The sequence below is a fragment of the Malurus melanocephalus genome, unplaced genomic scaffold (genome assembly GCF_030028575.1).
Source record: "Malurus melanocephalus ecotype Western Australia unplaced genomic scaffold, MMel_1.1 scaffold_155, whole genome shotgun sequence".
NCBI classification, from domain to species: domain Eukaryota; kingdom Metazoa; phylum Chordata; class Aves; order Passeriformes; family Maluridae; genus Malurus; species Malurus melanocephalus.
Genome location: NW_026623387.1, coordinates 1,299,301 through 1,317,673, shown reverse-complemented (window position 1 = coordinate 1,317,673; position 18,373 = coordinate 1,299,301). Strand labels below are relative to the sequence as shown.

Here is an 18,373-nt window from a genome sequence, read left to right as displayed (position 1 = left end):
ACCTATAATTTAGGGATACTGGTTATTTGCAGTATTTGCAACCTATAATCATCACAAAATGGTTTTGATTTGATTTACAGTGTTCTGRTTTTTTGTACTGACAGAGTTATTATGCCTAACTGTATAAGCATTAGAAAGAATGACATCCAGATTCCACTTAATTACACCAGTGGAATTATAATGATATTTGCCACTTCAAAGATTTTAAAGGTGATACAGCCATACTGAAAAAGACTGGACAGTTTGGGTATAATATCACCATTTATATCACAGARCATTTCATTTTCATATGAACACCCACACGGCACTGAGAAAATAAAACCAATATAACTTCCATTATTTAGCAATTTCGCATGTATTTGGGAGGAAAGGAAATTAAAAGCAAAACCAAAATGGTGGTTTCTGTTGGTGCCACCTTCCTGCTTATGTCTGTCCTGCTCTTTGCTCCTTCAGTCCCTCAAATTATGACTTCAACAGCCATTAGTGGCCTTCTGGCCAATCATGAAATTTCAGGCTTTGTTAAAAATGTTAAACTRAGAGCTTGTCCAGCTACTCTCAGATAATCATCTTTGTGACAAACGAAGAAAGCAATGTTAGAAGTTAAAAGTGGCCTGGCTGTAAGTGAAGCAGAATTGTGTGAATCTATGAGATGTTGTCGAGGTTCAGAAAGTAATTATGTCAAGAACTTCCTGACCTAATCTTGGCTGCTGCTTTTTGCAATGCTTCTCTGATAGGCAAGCTGCTTTCCTATCTTGAAAGCTAAACTAAAATGTGTATCTCATACTGTACCGCATTGCTGACTAAAGCATGACTGGAAAGGCTGTTGGTACACGTGRTATAAAAGATATTTAAATCTCTGTGATAATCAATATACTGCTGCTGTAGAAACATGTAAGTACTTTTGTCCCCTTACTGTTTTCTGTGAAAAGGAGGTGGAGTATGTACATTSTAAGGTTTTGAAAAAAAAATTTCCTGAGAATAATTTGCTTAGCATACTATTCAGAAAATTCCTCTCTTCATAACTCTGAGTGTCTAATGCTTGATCCTGATAAATCTCTTATAATCTGCATGACTGAATACTTTTGAAATCTAGAATCATGGGATAACAAAAAGCTTAAAATGGACTTAAAATTAGATCAGAGCTAATGCTTAGGTTTGATTATTATCTTTTTCTATGGGTTCATTTTTTCAAAAAAGCTATATATCTGTAAGGTAAATAGCCATTGCCTAAATCCAGTTTTCCTAATGCTGATAAGCAAGGACCAATTTACCAGGTATAAAGGTTACTTCGGATATGTTTAGTAAAGAACTGGGGTAATGTGCTGCATAGCTAACATATCAGGGTCTGCAGTTCAGGGTAGTCTAGCTGGATTCCATTTGTGTGAACCCTGGCAAGTCACAATTAGTGATAAAAGAAATCTTCCTATATATTAAGGGATGGACAAAACATAATAGCAATAACATGGTCTATTCCCAGGTGATGTGGTGTAGAATACATAGAAATCAGTACAACATCCCTGGGTCAGTTGCTTTATATCAGAGCGTAAGTTTGCTGTGGAAATATGTGAATGTTACTGAAAAGTTTTCCTAGCATACTGAACTTAATTTGATAAAATCTTAAGATGTCATATCATAACAACTTCCTAGCTGTTTCTAATGCATACTGAATTTTATAAATACTGTACATAATGCCAAACAATAAATTCAATGTTAAAAATAACAAAAAAAAATTATAGTGTTGAATATCCCATTTTTTTTTCTTTCCCAAATGATGCTGAATTATTACCGACTGAATTTATTCAATAATTTTTATAATATTCTTCTTTATATATTGATCAGGTTGAGGCTAGATTCGAGAGCRGCGTGCAAAGTAAATATTCTGTTACATCAACAGAAGTGTAACTGATGTTCTCAGGAGCATAAGGCATTTAATTGTTGCATTTCAAGTATCAGCTGCTGTTGATTCAATTTAAGATTTTTCTGGTCATTTGACTCCTGTGATTATTGTTACAGCTCTGTAAATGAAGCATMCCAGTGGCAAGAGACATAAGTATACATCTCACCATACATAGTGCCCCAATAAATAAAGTTGTCATTTTGATGTTCCTGATAATTCACTTTTCTATTGATAATTTTCCACCTTTCTATCTGATCTTTTTGATATCTCCTTATAGTGGCTATGTCTAATCTTTCATGTTGAGTTAACTTAGTCTGAAGCAATTGCAGTAATAGGAATTCATTATGCCTTGTGGTTATTAAACTAACTGCGTAATATCTGAGTCACTGAACTCTTCATTTTCCTGTAAAAGAATGGACAGTAGGTCTTTCAAACTTACGGTTCAGCCAGTTCATAATTTTTGTTTGCTCTGCTACTACTACAGCATTCTGCTAGAAATGCTCTCCAGATTGGAATGATGCAAGCAACATTTTAAGAGAACACCATGTAATAAAAACAGTCACTTCTCAATGTAAAAATTATTTACTGTGTTGTATTGATAAATGGTAATTTTTAACATCCTATATAATTTTTTAATGTACTTTCCATTTATGGTATTTCTGGCCTTTCCTCAAACTGAAGATTGACTTCCACTGATGTTTAAATGCTGTGGTCCTTACTTGAGGACTACAGTATTTATCTCATACTTTCCAGTTTCTCCATTTTAGAGGCAGTATTCCACAATGACCAAACTGCCATGCATTATCTATAATTCAAACATACCTCAATGGGAAATTTGTCAATAATAATCTGCAGAAAACTGTGCATCCATCTCTTTGTACATTGAATCCGACCTTAATAGATGCTAAACTCACACCAAAATAAGAGACATGAATGTCTAAGCTGGGATTTAAAAAAAWTAGATTAAATGGGTGTGCAGATATCACTAAAACTAGGTGATTAATACACCCTCTAATACATGTTTCAATTTGTTTGGCCTTCCTCTAAAGTGTGCTCTTTAGTGAACTGTGGAACACAAAAATCAAAGTTAAATTTATGTCAAAATCACAACACAATATATTGTCAGTGTGACTCAATAGACTCAGTGGGGGAGAAAGGAATGAATCTTCTTTTTGTTTGAAGAACATTCTGAATATTTGTTGTTATATACAAGTTCATTAAAGTCTCAAGTTACTTTCTGTATCCACAAACTAATACTGYTTACATTTCCTTTACAAAAAACTGTATAGAATTTGAAGCTACTCAGAAATGTTTTAAAGGAATAATGCCTCTAACTTCAGATTTGTCAGCAAAACTATATATCTTTAATGTTACCATAGACCATCTCTGTCTAATATGAATTCCTTGTAGACTCCATTCCAAATCTGCTTACATCATTCCCTTTATAAGATTAGCTACTTATCGATGCAGCCATTTTACTGATGTTATACTCCATATAGTGATAACATTAGAAGAGTCATAGAATGCTGTGATCAAACTACTTTTACTTATTATAGTACTCATATTTGTCTGTTGCCAACATCATGAGATGGTATGAAAGAACAATTTTTAAGGTTTATATTATTGGTATGATTTATTGGTGCACTAGTATTTAATTACAGGGTTGTTTTAAAAGCATTTGTTTTCACTTTATTCTTTCAAAATTTTTGTTGGCCTTTTACAGTAATTGGACATCTATGAGTACTGTACCAAGGTAATAAGTAGTTTCAAAATGCACAATAAATTCAGAAAATGCATTGGCAAGTGAGTATGCAAAATATCAGCTACTGCTCCTAAAGTAATGTGCTGCTCTTTCAGAAATAAAAATAGTTAAATTATACTATACATCCTATACATGTGTTTTCATGTCAATAATAATGAAAAAAATATATTTAAACTTTTTAGATTTAGATTTTTACAGACTTGCTAGAATAATATTTACTTGAGACATGAAAATACATCTGTGCAGCTTGCTGTTGGTTTGGTCATGATGTTGGAAATTTATTGGTATTAACACATGCTATTKGAAGTGTAATCTAAAATGCAGCCACATGACTGGAATAATGAAATACTCCAGAATATGGAAAGCACACATTCTTAGCTTACTGAAATTTMATTTCAAGGTTCTTATGTGTGGCTCAGAATAGTAGTCTTGTATGAAAATATCAAAATATTTTCAATAGGGAAAATGCACATTATGTAGTTTCTAATCAAGTGACCTCACCTTTAGTAGAGCAATTTGGCATTAGAGATTGTAGATAAGAAGTTATTTAGTATCAGAACACTGAATACATTAAAACATTTTGATATACATTTCCAACATTAACTTCTATTCAAAATACTATAACTTGAAAAAAATAATTATGTGGAGTTTCATTCACAGAAATTGAATGCATCCAGCTCATCAGAAGGCAGCACTGTTGATATTGGACTACCTCCAGAAGGTGAACAGCCAGAAGCAGAACCTGAAGAAGTTCTGGAGCCAGAAGCTTGTTTTACAGAAGGTAGGCAAAGCAAARTACATGCAAAATAATTATACCTCATTGTGTTGACTTGGTCTGGATTCTATTTTTATTCAAAATCAAATGGAGTTTTATGGTTATAGTTGTAATTGCTGTTTGTATTAGTAACTTCTTCAGAGTTACTGCTGTAGATTTGCTGTTCACGTGTGTTCTCTTTTCTCTCTTTGGAAGGTGTCATGAAAGATAAAAAGCTCTAACTTCAAGTACTGACACAAAAATGCTCAAAGAGGAGTTATAAGGATCTATTGCTGTAGCATTGAAATAAGTCAAATGACTACCATTCATTGTCATTCCTAACAAATATTTACTTTATTCTGACATCTCAAAATTTATGATCACATTTAGGGTGTGTACGGAGATTCAAATGCTGTCAAGTCAGTGTAGAAGAAGGAAAAGGCAAAATCTGGTGGAATCTTAGGAAAACCTGCTATAAGATTGTTGAACACAACTGGTTTGAGACCTTCATAGTCTTCATGATTCTTCTCAGCAGCGGTGCTCTGGTAAATTAAGTGTGGAACTCTTGTGTCTATTGTGATTTTAACCAGCAAGCATTTAGAATTGCAGTTAATCACATAGCTACAGGTAACAAATCAGAATTTTATATCCAATTCATAAATGTTCTATAACATATAAACATATATCAGCAAGTGTTGGGCATATATTGTAGGATATGTAAGTTTGCTTGCAGGCTGTGAAACAAATTGTTTGGCAAGTTCAAGATGTGGTGTTAATGAAAGTTAGAAATCAGTTTTATCAGATTGGTGTTCACATGTCTTCATATTGATGATGATAGCTTTTTTTTAATACACACTTAAATAAAAACATGTACTGAGCTAGGAACTTATCAGCTGCAACTTGAATTGTCAAACTGAATGTAAGATACCAACACAATTCCATCAGATATTTTACAGATTGGTGTTAAATCAGGTACACTGGGTAGGTATTGAAGTAATTAGTTCCTCMTAGCAGGGGCAAAATATAATCTTGCTATACTTGGCTCAATGCACAGTGATTCACTGTCAATGTATACATTTTCTTTTGACAAGACAGTTCTCTCTATTTTGGATTGCTTTGTGGGTTAGTGTGCAATACTTTGCAATACTTTGGTTTTAATTATTCCTCAAAAATACTTTACCACAAAGTCATTTTGAAATCCCTCATATAATTTTAATATAAATTTGTAACTACCACAAAGGAAATCCTTCTATCCATAAGCCCTTGCTGTCTGTAGTTAGTTGACTCTGGCTGGATGCCGGGTGCCCACCAATGCTGCTCTGTAACTCCACGCCACATGTGGACAGGGGAAAAAAAATCCGATGAAGGGTTCATGGGTTGAGATGGTACAGGAGAACTCACCCACCAAATATTGTGACTGGCAAAAGGGACTTAGCCTAGGGGTATTAACTGAATTTATTGTTAAAAAAAAACCAGAGCAGGATAATGAAAAGTAAAATAAATCCTAAAAACACCTTTGCCCCATCACTTCCTTCTCCCCAGCTCTGCATCATCCCCCAGCAATGCCGGGAGACAGGGAATGGGAGTTATGGTCAGTTCATAACACATTGTTTCTGCAGCTGCTCAGGSAGWGGAGTCCTTCCCCTGCTCCAGCATGGGGTCCCTTCCATGGAGACAGTTCTCTGTGAATGCCTCCAATGTGAGTCCATCTCACAGGCATCAGTTCTCCACTAACTGCCGCAATGTGGGGCAATCTTCCATAGGSTACAGTCCTTCAGATACAGCCTGATCCAGCATGGACCCTGCCCCCCGCCATGGGATCCTACTGGGACAYCAGCTCCAGCACGGGCTCCTCTCTCCATGGGTCTGCAGGTCCCTKCCAGGAGCCTGTTCCAGCAKGGGTTTCCCACAAATTCCCAGGCTGTTTCTCWGGCATGCCCCTGCTCTGGCATAGGTCTCCTCCATGGGCTGCAGGGGCACAACTGCCTCACCATGGTCTTTGCCACAGGCTGCAGGGCAATCTCAGCTGCAGTGTGTGCAGCACCTCCTCCCCTTYCTTCTACACTGACCTTGGTGTCCATGGAGTTGTTCCTCTCACGTACTCTCGCTTCACTCTTTGGCTGCAATTCCATCTGTTCAGTAACCTTTTTCCCCCTTCCTAAATATGTTGTCACAGAGGCRTTACTGTCATTCCTGATTGKCTTGGCCTTGGCCAGYAGTGACTCTGTCCTAGAGTSAGCTGGCATTGGCTCTGCTGGACACGGAGGAAGCTTCTAGCAATTTCCCACAGAAGACTGCCCTCTAGCTTCCCCACTACCTAAAACTGGCCACACATACACTATCCATGGAAACAAATTAAAATTAAGTTTGAAGAGTGGTCTTACAGTAAGTTTTGTGTATCACTGTTCAGCTCAGCTGAAAGCTGAATTTTGTTTGGACAYAGCTTTATGGAAAGTATTAAGTGAAAGCCCAAGTTATACTTGAGGGAAAACTGCATGCCTTATTATGTATATTTTTTCAATTCAAATGTTTTCTTGGCCATTCTATAGCACACTGCAAATTGTGAAGACATTTAATCATATCTTCAAAAATCTTTTTCACAGGCATTTGAAGATATCTACATAGAGCAACGTAAAACTATTAAGACCATGCTGGAATATGCTGACAAAGTTTTCACCTATATCTTCATTCTGGAAATGCTTTTAAAATGGGTGGCTTATGGCTTTCAAACCTATTTCACTAATGCATGGTGTTGGCTGGACTTCCTGATTGTTGATGTATGTATTATTTTTCATGTCCTGTATGATAGGCTCTAAAAATCAGAATAGTATGTTTTCAGGATAAGATTTCTGTTCTATTCAACAAAAACTCCATTTTAACTGATGTTATAGAATGGTTTATAATTCTGTTCAAAAAGGAAAAAATATTTGGATATACTTATTTCTCTAGAGATCTTTTGTTGAAATTCTCTAGTTTTATGAAGTTGCAATGCTTTCTTGAAAAGATGCTTTTTACGTTCTTTTTTTGGTGGTATAGAAAGGATGCTGTTCATCCTGCTCAGTTTTTGTTGTATATGGAAACAATTTCTTRAACTGTTCCTAATCTTCTAATGAATTCCTGGAAGTGTCCTGTCACTTTGTGCAATATGGAAGGAAAATACTGTTAGGAATTGTCAGTTCCATTGTACTATTCAGTACCCTTGCACTTTTCACTATATCATGGGGCTTAGCTCAAAGAGATGCTTCAGAGAATGACAGGTGAGCCTTTGGAATGGGCTCCYACATGATTTTCCAAAGGCTGCATTACCAAGGAGCAGATATACATTGTCCGAAGGACACCTAGTGAGAAGTGCATTGTAATTTCAAGTCTACCTGCTCAATGATGTATGCACAGCACTGGGTAGCATAAATGGAAAACTACAGTTCTTTAACCATATAGCAGATATTAATTTCCCTTCCATTCCCAATAGCCTGACTTACCTCTGTCTATGCTAAAAGCATCTCTCAGTTCCCAGGTGTAATTCCCATGGAATGCAAGCTAACAATGTCTTGAACTACCTATTCACACATTATGAAAAGCAGCAGACTTGTGTAGAAATTGATAAATATCTCCTTAAAACTACAGTGATAGATCATGAGGTCTTTACAACATAGAGCTTGGAAAATAATATAACTTGTAAACCCAGACCAGCATAGCAATTCCTATGATAAGACATGACTATATGCACATACAGTATTTTATGRTTGTGTACCTTTGTAAAACATCTATTGGCTCAATCATCAGATGTGTAAATTGGCATAACCTGTAGAACTTGTATTTATCAACAAATATTTAATTCTTATTCAATAATTTGTAGTTTAGTTACTTCTGTGACCATTATAAATAGTCATTATTAGTTTTCCATGTCAACCTTGCCCTGGTGCATTTTTTAAAATAGAAAATTAATATCTAAAGCATTCTTTTTAATCTATAGTGAAGAGATTGAGATAAAAAACCAAAACGAACATTTTGGAGATGAAAGAATTGAGAGAAGAGGAAGGATGGAAGGGAAGGGCATTAAATTGAGGGAAATAGAAGGTGATTTGTTTTTTCTTCATTAGGGCCACTCCTTCCCAATTGCTATTATAAATACATTTCCAAGGATTAWTGATGAAAGATAATTGTATTATTTATTTTACAGCTATTCTAGTTTATTTACTCATCTGCCTGCAGACCAGACCAGCGTTATGCAAGCCAGAATTGATGAAGTGGTTAAAGGAGTCACAGGGAATGTAATGAAGTGTGGATATGCCTAACAATGAAGCTTCTACCATTGTCTAACAAACAGTTGGTTCTCAGTCTTGATTAGTCTGGTTAAATATGAACAGCACTGGTAGCTATGGCTGTTGAATAAGATTTTCTGGACACTAGAAAGTTACGTTTGACCAAAAGCGAGGTCTGGATGTGGTTTTTGAAAGCGTTTATATTCTCATCAAGTTCTGAAGATATCATGGGAAATCCTGACCTAAATTGGCTAATCCAATCACCCAGCTTTTGGGTGTTTTCTTTTTGCATGTGACTTCATTTTTCTTTAAATTCCACCAAATGTTGACTGGTYTATGTGAATTTAGAAGGCACTTTTATACCATTCTACCAACATGATTTCATCAACAGGTATCTAGAATATACTTTTATTCTACTTTGTCTGACATGAAAGATCTTTTTGCATTATAGAGGGTTTCCTGGAGAAAGAGGTCCAGCCTTGAATCTTCCTGAGAAGTTCAGGGCACACATCATTCCCACCATATGTATCGGAAGGATATAAAGATGAATGAGCAATATTGCCTTTYTGTTTTTGTGTAGGTCTCTTTGGTTAGCTTAACAGCTAATGCCTTGGGCTACTCAGAACTTGGTGCGATTAAATCCCTTAGGACACTAAGAGCTTTGAGACCTCTAAGAGCCTTGTCGCGATTTGAAGGGATGAGGGTAAGACAACGTGAAAGAATCTGAAACTATGCATGCATCCACGGAAACAATGCATGCAGAATAATCAACGAGCAATCCATGCAGAAATGCTACACTACCATCCAATATATTTCACATTTATCACTAACATATAAGCAAAAGGCTTCATCTGCTTATATGAATTCATGTGTTACTGCACACATTGTTATGCATAATGAGGCTCCTTGGCCTTTCACCATATTTCATATTTTCATGGAGGGCTCAAGGATTTATCAACTGCATGGATTTATGCAATATTACTGAATTTATCCTGTACAAATACATCCTACTATAGCCAAAACAGTTTAGGAAAAACCCCAATACTTCCTCTTAAAAGTGTGTGCACRTACRCACATGTATACATGCACATGTGCATTTTGTACCAGTTTAAACTRTCACACATAGTGTGATAACATAATGTTCTGTATATATTAATTGGGAACGTCTTTTAGAACTAAAAGTTTTGTAATGAATATATCTGTTAATAAGTAAATTGGCACTATTAAAATACCTTCTCTCATCTTAGAACTATTGCATTCTATTTAAGAAAACTTTTCTAGCTAGTTTTGTGATTTCTGATTGTTTACTGCTTTCCATATTGATTGTAAATTAYTTATTATAATCTATAGAGCACTAAGCATTCAGAAAACATATTAGACCTTTGTTGGTATATTTGAGAAGTTACTGTCTCCAGTTGTTCATTRTCACCGTATCAGTTACCACAGCTGAGACCCTCAGCTGCCCAGCTGGGCATGTTCAGTCTGTCTGAGTGTAGAGTCAGAGTGATTAGGGCAGATCACTTCTTTTGTGCACTCAGAATGGACAAAGACATGATGTGCTCTGCTCTGACTCGAGAGCTCTAGAAAYGTTTCTCATAGGGGTGGTCGTGAACAACCAGAGATGGTGGATATTTCTAGCACCAGCCACAGAAGATGTCTGGCTTGCACCTTCGGGGTCCATCTGTCTCTCTTGCACATACTGCCATAGCGGGCATCAGCAGATGCACCTGAACTGGAACCCTAGTGCTGTAATTAAAAGGGATCCTTGTGTGAGCTCCCTCCTGCAATCACTGTTCTTTGGCACCCCAGGTGATAAGCCGATTAGCTAATTTGTAAGTCAACTACAAACTGGGGAGTTCCTGAAAAAAAATACCATGCTCTCTGTGTGGAGAGTAAGAGAAGAGACTTCAACCAAAAATTAAATAGGCTTTGATGAAATGTTAAAAATTCGAACAGGAAATAGTTTCCTCACCTCCAACAAATTTTAGGAGTAATGCAAATTTGAAAATTTGGGATGTTTATATGAAAGGTAAGGCCTGTCTAAAGCCTCAGTGTTATCTCACTAAAAACCACATTGACTGTTGGTTTGGGTTTTTTTTTATTACAACTATTGGCAAAACAAAAACCCAAAATAAAAATAATACAAATTTTATATGCACAGTAAATTACTTAGGTGGTAATTTATTGTAGCAAGGAAAAARCCAATAACCTTACAATGAAGGTATATGGGTAACTGCCAGTCCCATGACTGCCATGTTGGTGCAAATTTTGTCTACAGATTTTATCCTGAWCTGCCAACTATATCTCTTTGTACAATACCAAGATGAGGAGGAGATTTATGAGTTTAGCAAAAAGTACAGTGCAAAGTAGTGGATGAAGTTAGATTACTTGWGACTAGAAATGTGATCCATAATTTCATTAATTRTGCAATAACCATTGAAATTTTCCTATGGACAAAATGAATTTGGCCTTATTTAAAGTAATTAATTCCMGATTTAGAGCTCAAGTTAGTAGGTCAAGTTGATGAAGAGATTAGTATGAGAATATTTTAAAATCTGATACATGGAAATTCAAGATGTCTGTTTATAACATAATCATTCCATTGGTGYTTATCATGTATGAACTGAAAATATGACAATACATTATATGCACATATTTGCATAGACTCTTAAAYTTACTACCAATGAGCATTATACTTCCCAAATACAAGCAGGAAATTCAATACAACAATTTTTTTTAATTCACTGTACTATTCTCTAGGATCAGGACTTGTGCCCACCCAAACTAGTAATTTCTAGAAAAAAATTGTTCCCATGAAAAACATTTTTTTCCTGYATCTTCCCACCACTGTTGTTACTAGGAAAGCTATACTTTGATTTGCACTTGGTACTTCATTAGAATRGCCTGTGGGAATGTAATTAATCTGTCCATGCTCTTTCCCAAGCAGTATCACTCATTGCTATATGGTGCTAAGAACATAATATTTTTTTTTCCCAACCAGGAAAGAAGGCTTTTGATGTCTTTCTTATGCTTCCCCTACCTTCACTTGCTGTCAGGCCTTGCCCCCTTTTCTCACACCCTTACTACCAGTGGAAGCTGGGAGTTGTCTGGATCATATTTTCAGTGATGCTCAACCATATGTTTTGAGTGTCTTCAAATCATTTGTATCACAAGCTGGTTCTCTATAGCTTCAGGACTCAGACTAATACCAGAGAAAGTAGGTCAGCTGTAGAAATCCAGCAATTAAAGAAAGAAGAACATGACTGGACCTGCAGCTGCAACAGAAAGAGGAACAGAATTCCTGGGTATAYGGAGACTGAGGGCTCGAGGACAAGTATTTTCACTTCGTTAACTGTCCCTTTATATCTCAATAATCATTCCTGATGGACATACTATTATATTTAAGATATATGCTTATATTTTTAAGTAGAAGTATTGAGATAACTTTCAATAAAAATAATAACTAATATATTTTGAAAATATTCCCAAATTGGGAAAAAATGATGCTGCCATTTATCATTCCAGTCAAACTTGCCATTAAAATAAGTGAATTCATGCATTTCCAATTTAAACTAATTCAGCATTGTTATTAGACTGTTCATTTGCTTAGGTCAAACAAAGGCCTTATGGCCTTCCACGGTCATGTGGTTCACAATGCTGAGTACAAGCTTGTCAGTGTAAGACAGMAGTGTTGAAATGCTCTGAAGAGATTTATCCATCCTCTCCTACCCAGCTGCTAACTTATAAAATTCTGTATTACTTTTGCTTATTAATTTATAATGGGTATTGCTAAGGAGATTTTTAGTATGATTAAGAAACTATTCTGATTTTTGAAAAATTTCCCTACTAGAAATAACCACTAACTAAAACATTTGATTTAAAATATGTGGAAAAAATTTGTAAACAAACAAACAAAAAAGCATGGAAGATTTGGACTTCATGCACCATTTTGCACTTTTATAGAGTCGTGGATTAGTTTACATTTAAAGAAACCTCATTTGGTCCAACTCATCAATTTAATATAATAACAATTTCATTGAAGTCCTGTAGGCTCTCAAATGTTGTCCAAAGTATGTATTAGCCAAAAGAGGTAGTGTTTTGGCAGGAATGGAGCCCTGAAAGTAAAATAGGAATGTTTCCTTTCCTTCAGCCAAGTTCGACTTTATAGTACACATGGTGGGGATTCACCACCTRTCTAATATTCAAAGGGCTTATTTTCTGTTCTTTAAAAGGGCAAGAAATGAAAGGAAATCTACCTAGGTGACTCATGTTATAATTAATTGATTTTATGGATGATATTAGTTGCAGGTATAACTGTAATGCCAAATACTKCATAGACTTAAACTACATATTTGTATTTCAAACAGAAACAATTCGTTTATTATGCTGGAGATCTGCCCTTGTACCTACATYATATAAACTAATTATAAACAAGACCATCAAAATAATAGCTAGTGTTCTGCATTTAAAAGCAAAATAAACTTCATTAGGTTTTAAGGATCTGATTCAGTTGTTTCAGCAAAGTTAGCAGCAGTCCTGTATACTTAACAAATTTTATATTCTTGGAGTTATTTACAGAGAGATTTAAAATAGGAACTAACTAATTTATCATCATTGGATCCATCATTAAATTAATAATTCTCATTCATAATGGACCTACTTTCTCCCAAATTTTATTTTCCTTAGTGTTTTATTTTCATTCTGGCATGTTTTTAATCATTGTTCATTGTCACACATGAACTCATTTTCACTTTTTTCTTTCCTGAAGCCTGATTTTCCCCAAAATTCAGTTGGGAATTAAATCAAGTCTCTTTTTCAAGTTTTGTCTGCCACTTGCCTGAATGCTAACAGCTTTGGTTTATTCAGATACTCAGCAGCTTACCTGGATTAAACATTTCTACTTTTCTGATTCTGTATGTAAATATCCAAATGAACATGCATCCATCCCTGAGTTTTATTTTTAAAAGGACTCAGTTAATTTCAATGAAAAATTGGCTCAGTAATAGATTTGAACTGGCTTTGTTTATCCARTAAACATGTAATATAAAAAATTTGGTTTGTTTCATCCAATCAGTGATTATTATGGTTTTGCAGACATACATTAAGTAAATATTCTGAAAAGTACTGATAAGTACTGTTTTATTTCTGTTTTCTTTTTAGTTTGCTTTACTGGTTTGTTCTTATTTTTCCCATTCTTTAAAGCTACTATTTGCTACTGTTTGTATATTTGTCTTCTACTTATGTTGACATTTTATTTTTTCTCTGTACTGCTTTTCTGACTTGTTACTCTTAACAATTAAAGAAGCATAACACATATATTAGAATTGTAATAGAGTGTTCACATTTAAGAAAGGCTGATGAAGCATTTGTAAAATACTCGTGCCTGTGTTCTTAGAGTGTCTCTCTTCGGTTTCATTTTTGTTCCAGGTGGTGGTGAATGCCCTGTTAGGAGCGATTCCATCCATTATGAATGTGCTTCTTGTTTGCCTTATATTCTGGCTGATTTTCAGTATCATGGGAGTAAATCTATTTGCTGGAAAGTTTTACTACTGTGTTAACACCACAACTGATGAGAGATTTGATATCAGCCAAATCAACAACTTTAGTCAATGTGAGGAGCTCATACAAAACAATGAAACTGCCCGGTGGAAGAATGTGAAGGTTAACTTTGACAACGTAGGCCTTGGTTACCTTTCTCTGCTCCAAGTAGTAAGTCACCGGTCCTTAGTTTCTATTTCTCTTTCTGTATCTCTGTTTTTCACTTGTAACAGTAAAAAGGTTGGGKTTTTTTTGATTGTTTAATTAAGAAATTTTGTCTCTCATTTTTTGGTTTGAATTATGAAGTGTGGAATAAATCCATCACATTACAGAAACAACACAAAGCCTAGAGGCTATACTGACTATGAGGAAAAATGGGTAATTCAAACCTAATACACCTCAGCTGCATTGAATCKCTATGAAGTACACCTATAATGCTCATGGACACACACACAAAAAAACCTTTTATATCAGATATTATTCAGAAAAGACAAAAGTTCTTAATAGATGCTGTGTCCTCTTTAGTCAGATATTAGAATTGGCTCGCAATTCTTGTACATGAATAAAACATACAATAAAAGGCTACAGTCAGCATTGCACTGTGCTGSTTTTTATGATGAGGACTAGACTCATAGTCTTCAGCTCCTAAACAATGCTTCTGACAAGCCATTTTCCAAGAAAAGTGTGACCTAAACACTTGTGTTCATTTTATAGGCTACATTTAAAGGATGGATGGATATCATGTATGCAGCTGTGGATTCTCGTAATGTAAGTATAGTCCCTTGACTCCATTTGTTTTGATTGTATGAGCTCCAGTACTTGAGAATGTAATTTTAACATCTTTCAGAAATAACAGTAAAAATGAAAGAACRAAGAGTTACTATAATTTTGTAGTTAAAGAAAATGGGAACCACAGGAAAAATATAAGAAATGAGGAAAGCAGAGAAGCAGTCCTAAAGCATTCCATGTTGTCTATGAACCATTGAGCCAAAATTCCTCAATCCTACAACAGACYTACCTATTGCCATGAAATACCTTTTCCTCATCTCATTATGCATTGAGACATTATTTATATTTGGAAACAGACACCAAAACAGAGAGGAGGTTTTTTTTGAATACTGATCTCACGTATAGTTRAGACTTTCATTGTGCTCTGCAAGCTGCCTGATTCCTTTCTTTAGGGCACAGTGCTTATTTTTAATTTGACCTGTGTGTTTTCTTATACTTTGGCCTCCTCTTTGTTCCTTTGGTGTAAGTTTTCTTATAGTTCTAAGTAGACAACTGAATAAACAATACCGGTAAAGCTACATTTCTTTTTTTTTGTAAGCTGCACTTACAGCAGGAGACCTATTGCAGTACTGTAAAAGGGCATAGCTATATCAAGAAAATATGCTTAGTCTAAACATGGCTTCTCCCATAATCCTGTGACTGTTTTCTTAAGTGACCATAGCAGTGAAAGTGCCACAAGCCCACAACAGGGGCCTCCCACAAGATTTACAGAAAATTCTGCAGAGGTAAAAATTGGTATTTCTGGTTGTACATTCAGACATGTGGAGCTTTGCTAGTTTAAACCAATTGGGCCTTTAGTACTTATTCTACATTCATATGGGCCACTTACATTTTAAAAAATGAATTATCAATTTTGATAGCAAAGTTCTTTTTCAAGCATATGACTTCATAGATTGAGAATCAGTGGAATGGATATGTCAGAACTTGACCATAAGAAGCAAATATYACAGTGATAGAGCCCTAAATTCTATCCAGCAGATACTTTGTGTTCACTGTTAAACTAATGCATGTTTTCTCTGCTTTTTTTTGCAGGTTTTGGATCAGCCTAAGTATGAAGATAATCTGTATATGTATCTTTACTTTGTCATCTTCATCATCTTTGGATCATTTTTTACCTTGAACCTTTTTATTGGTGTCATCATAGACAATTTCAACCAGCAGAAAAAGAAGATAAGTACTTCACTGTTATTCTAAAGAGAAAGCAGAAAATTTTTATTTTTGGTTTCCTGATGACAGCTTTATTAATAAATTTTTAAACAAAAAATTAGTTAAGAGCTCCACATAGTAAATACGTTAAATTATTAAAGCTTCCAGTTTGGCTTGATGAGGGTTTGATCAATATATGTCTCTCCATGGTTTGTGAAATACTGTGAAATTTTATCTTTGTAAAGATTTGCATTTGAAACTGAAGCCTTAATTGACTCATAAAAGCCATTGAAACAGAAAAATGTAGCTATAAAAAACTCTTTGCTATRCTACCTTCATGTCACAGAGCTCAACAGTGTAGATTTCTGAACTTTCATAATAAACATTTTATTATCTTTATTCATATCCTCTTAATCTGTGTTTTGTCAACAGTGCCTCAATAGGTATCAGCGTTCCAGCTGCCGAATTTAAAACTTTGTGYAGCTTAATATAAAAATTATAAAAGAGGATTTTTATGTCTTCCCTAAATTTTCCCATAGATGAGAATGTGAACACGAGTAACTATTAGGAATATTTATAAGTTATCAATAAAGATACATGATTGTAACCAGTTTTTGTCTCTTTGGTTTACTTTGGAGGTCAAGACATTTTTATGACAGAAGAACAGAAGAAATACTACAATGCAATGAAAAAATTGGGTTCRAAGAAACCACAAAARCCTATACCTCGACCAGCAGTAAGAATCAAAATATTTTCTCATATTTTTACACCTATTTAAAAATTGGATTTTTTTTCAGTTATGCCTTAAGCTAAAAATATACATGATATAAGAAAAGCCTAATTAATCTGAAATACCATATTCTTTCTTTCTTCTGTCACAACAGAACAAATTCCAAGGCATGGTCTTTGATTTTGTAACGAAACAAGCATTTGATATCAGTATCATGATACTCATCTGCCTTAACATGGTCACAATGATGGTAGAAACAGATGATCAGAGTGAAGACATGGAAAACATTTTATATTGGATTAACCTGGTGTTCATTGTACTTTTCACTGGAGAATTTGTCCTGAAATTGATTTCACTTCGCCATTACTACTTCACTATAGGCTGGAATATTTTTGATTTTGTGGTTGTCATTCTCTCCATAGTAGGTAAGAGCAACTAATTTTTATGAAATGTCTAAATCTGTGAAAATGGAAATAATTTTCTCATGTAAAATCTATTTATATTTTGTTTCGATTTTGTCACWAGAAGGTCTTATCCATAAGATAGGTAACAAATTTTTTAGCAGGAGGTTCCACATACTCCTACTTTTTTATTAGTTGAAATTAGATCCTTATTCTGAATTCAGTGGAGATTCCCATTCATACATGAATGGCAGTTTTGATATAAACTTACAGTCACATTTGGAAGTGAAAGAGTACAGCAATCCAAAAATCCAAGAGCAAAATCTGTATGGGAATATTATGAGGGTGTAGACCCAGACAGCAGGGTAAAAGCCTTCGTTTACTTCAGAGTTCTGTTTGATCCTGAGATGCTTTGTGCCTGATCTAGAACGAGCACTGGAGAAGCAGAGCTGAAGCAGATGTGGTAACAAATAATGACTCCACTAATCTTCGCTTTATCTAGAGCAGCAAACTTGAAATAACTTGAGTAAAAATTATGTTGTTTTAACTTTTAAGTACTCCTTACTATGCAAATTAGTTTTGTTATTTTTCTGCTTTGGGGCACATAGTATAATGCTCAATTCTTCTACTTTTCTGTGAGTTGTAACAAATTGTTTTATCAATTTGTTTATGATTGAAATTTCTGTGCCATTAATAATAAAYCTGTGTTCATGTTATTTTATGTATGATTAAGAAGTTATAGTTCACTTCAAATATACATATTTTCTTTGAATACCCTAGCTTGATTACATGGTGTTTGAATACTACTGTACATATGATCTTTCTTCAGATTAACTGAGATTATTTTTGTTACAATTAAACAAAAAGGTATTCCTCTGATCTCAGCATTTGCTGATATCCATATACTAGTTATCAGTTTGTCCTAAAAAAGTATACCAAATACAAAGKTTTTGTAAAAACAACTGAATGGCTAATTTCTAAAAATCTGCTTAAATATCTTACCCTTCTTAAATTCTACAACGCTTGTAGAATAAATCTTTAGCAGTGGTTTTTAAATGTAATAATATTCCTTACTGTTTCAACTTGTTTTTCTC

The 18,373-nt window shown here is 34.7% G+C and overlaps 1 protein-coding gene across 1 annotated transcript in view; it reads left to right on the top strand.

Moving 5' to 3' along the window:
* The window catches only part of LOC130576783 (sodium channel protein type 2 subunit alpha-like), a 52,595-nt gene that overhangs the window by 32,969 nt on the left and 1,253 nt on the right, over positions 1–18,373 (top strand). The window contains exons 17-25 of the mRNA XM_057371683.1: positions 4,320–4,440; positions 4,804–4,958; positions 7,017–7,190; positions 9,256–9,378; positions 14,103–14,384; positions 14,928–14,981; positions 16,035–16,172; positions 16,780–16,884; positions 17,033–17,303. Of these exons, the coding sequence (XP_057227666.1) occupies positions 4,320–4,440; positions 4,804–4,958; positions 7,017–7,190; positions 9,256–9,378; positions 14,103–14,384; positions 14,928–14,981; positions 16,035–16,172; positions 16,780–16,884; positions 17,033–17,303 (1,423 nt within the window). The remainder of the gene's footprint in view (positions 1–4,319; positions 4,441–4,803; positions 4,959–7,016; positions 7,191–9,255; positions 9,379–14,102; positions 14,385–14,927; positions 14,982–16,034; positions 16,173–16,779; positions 16,885–17,032; positions 17,304–18,373) is intronic.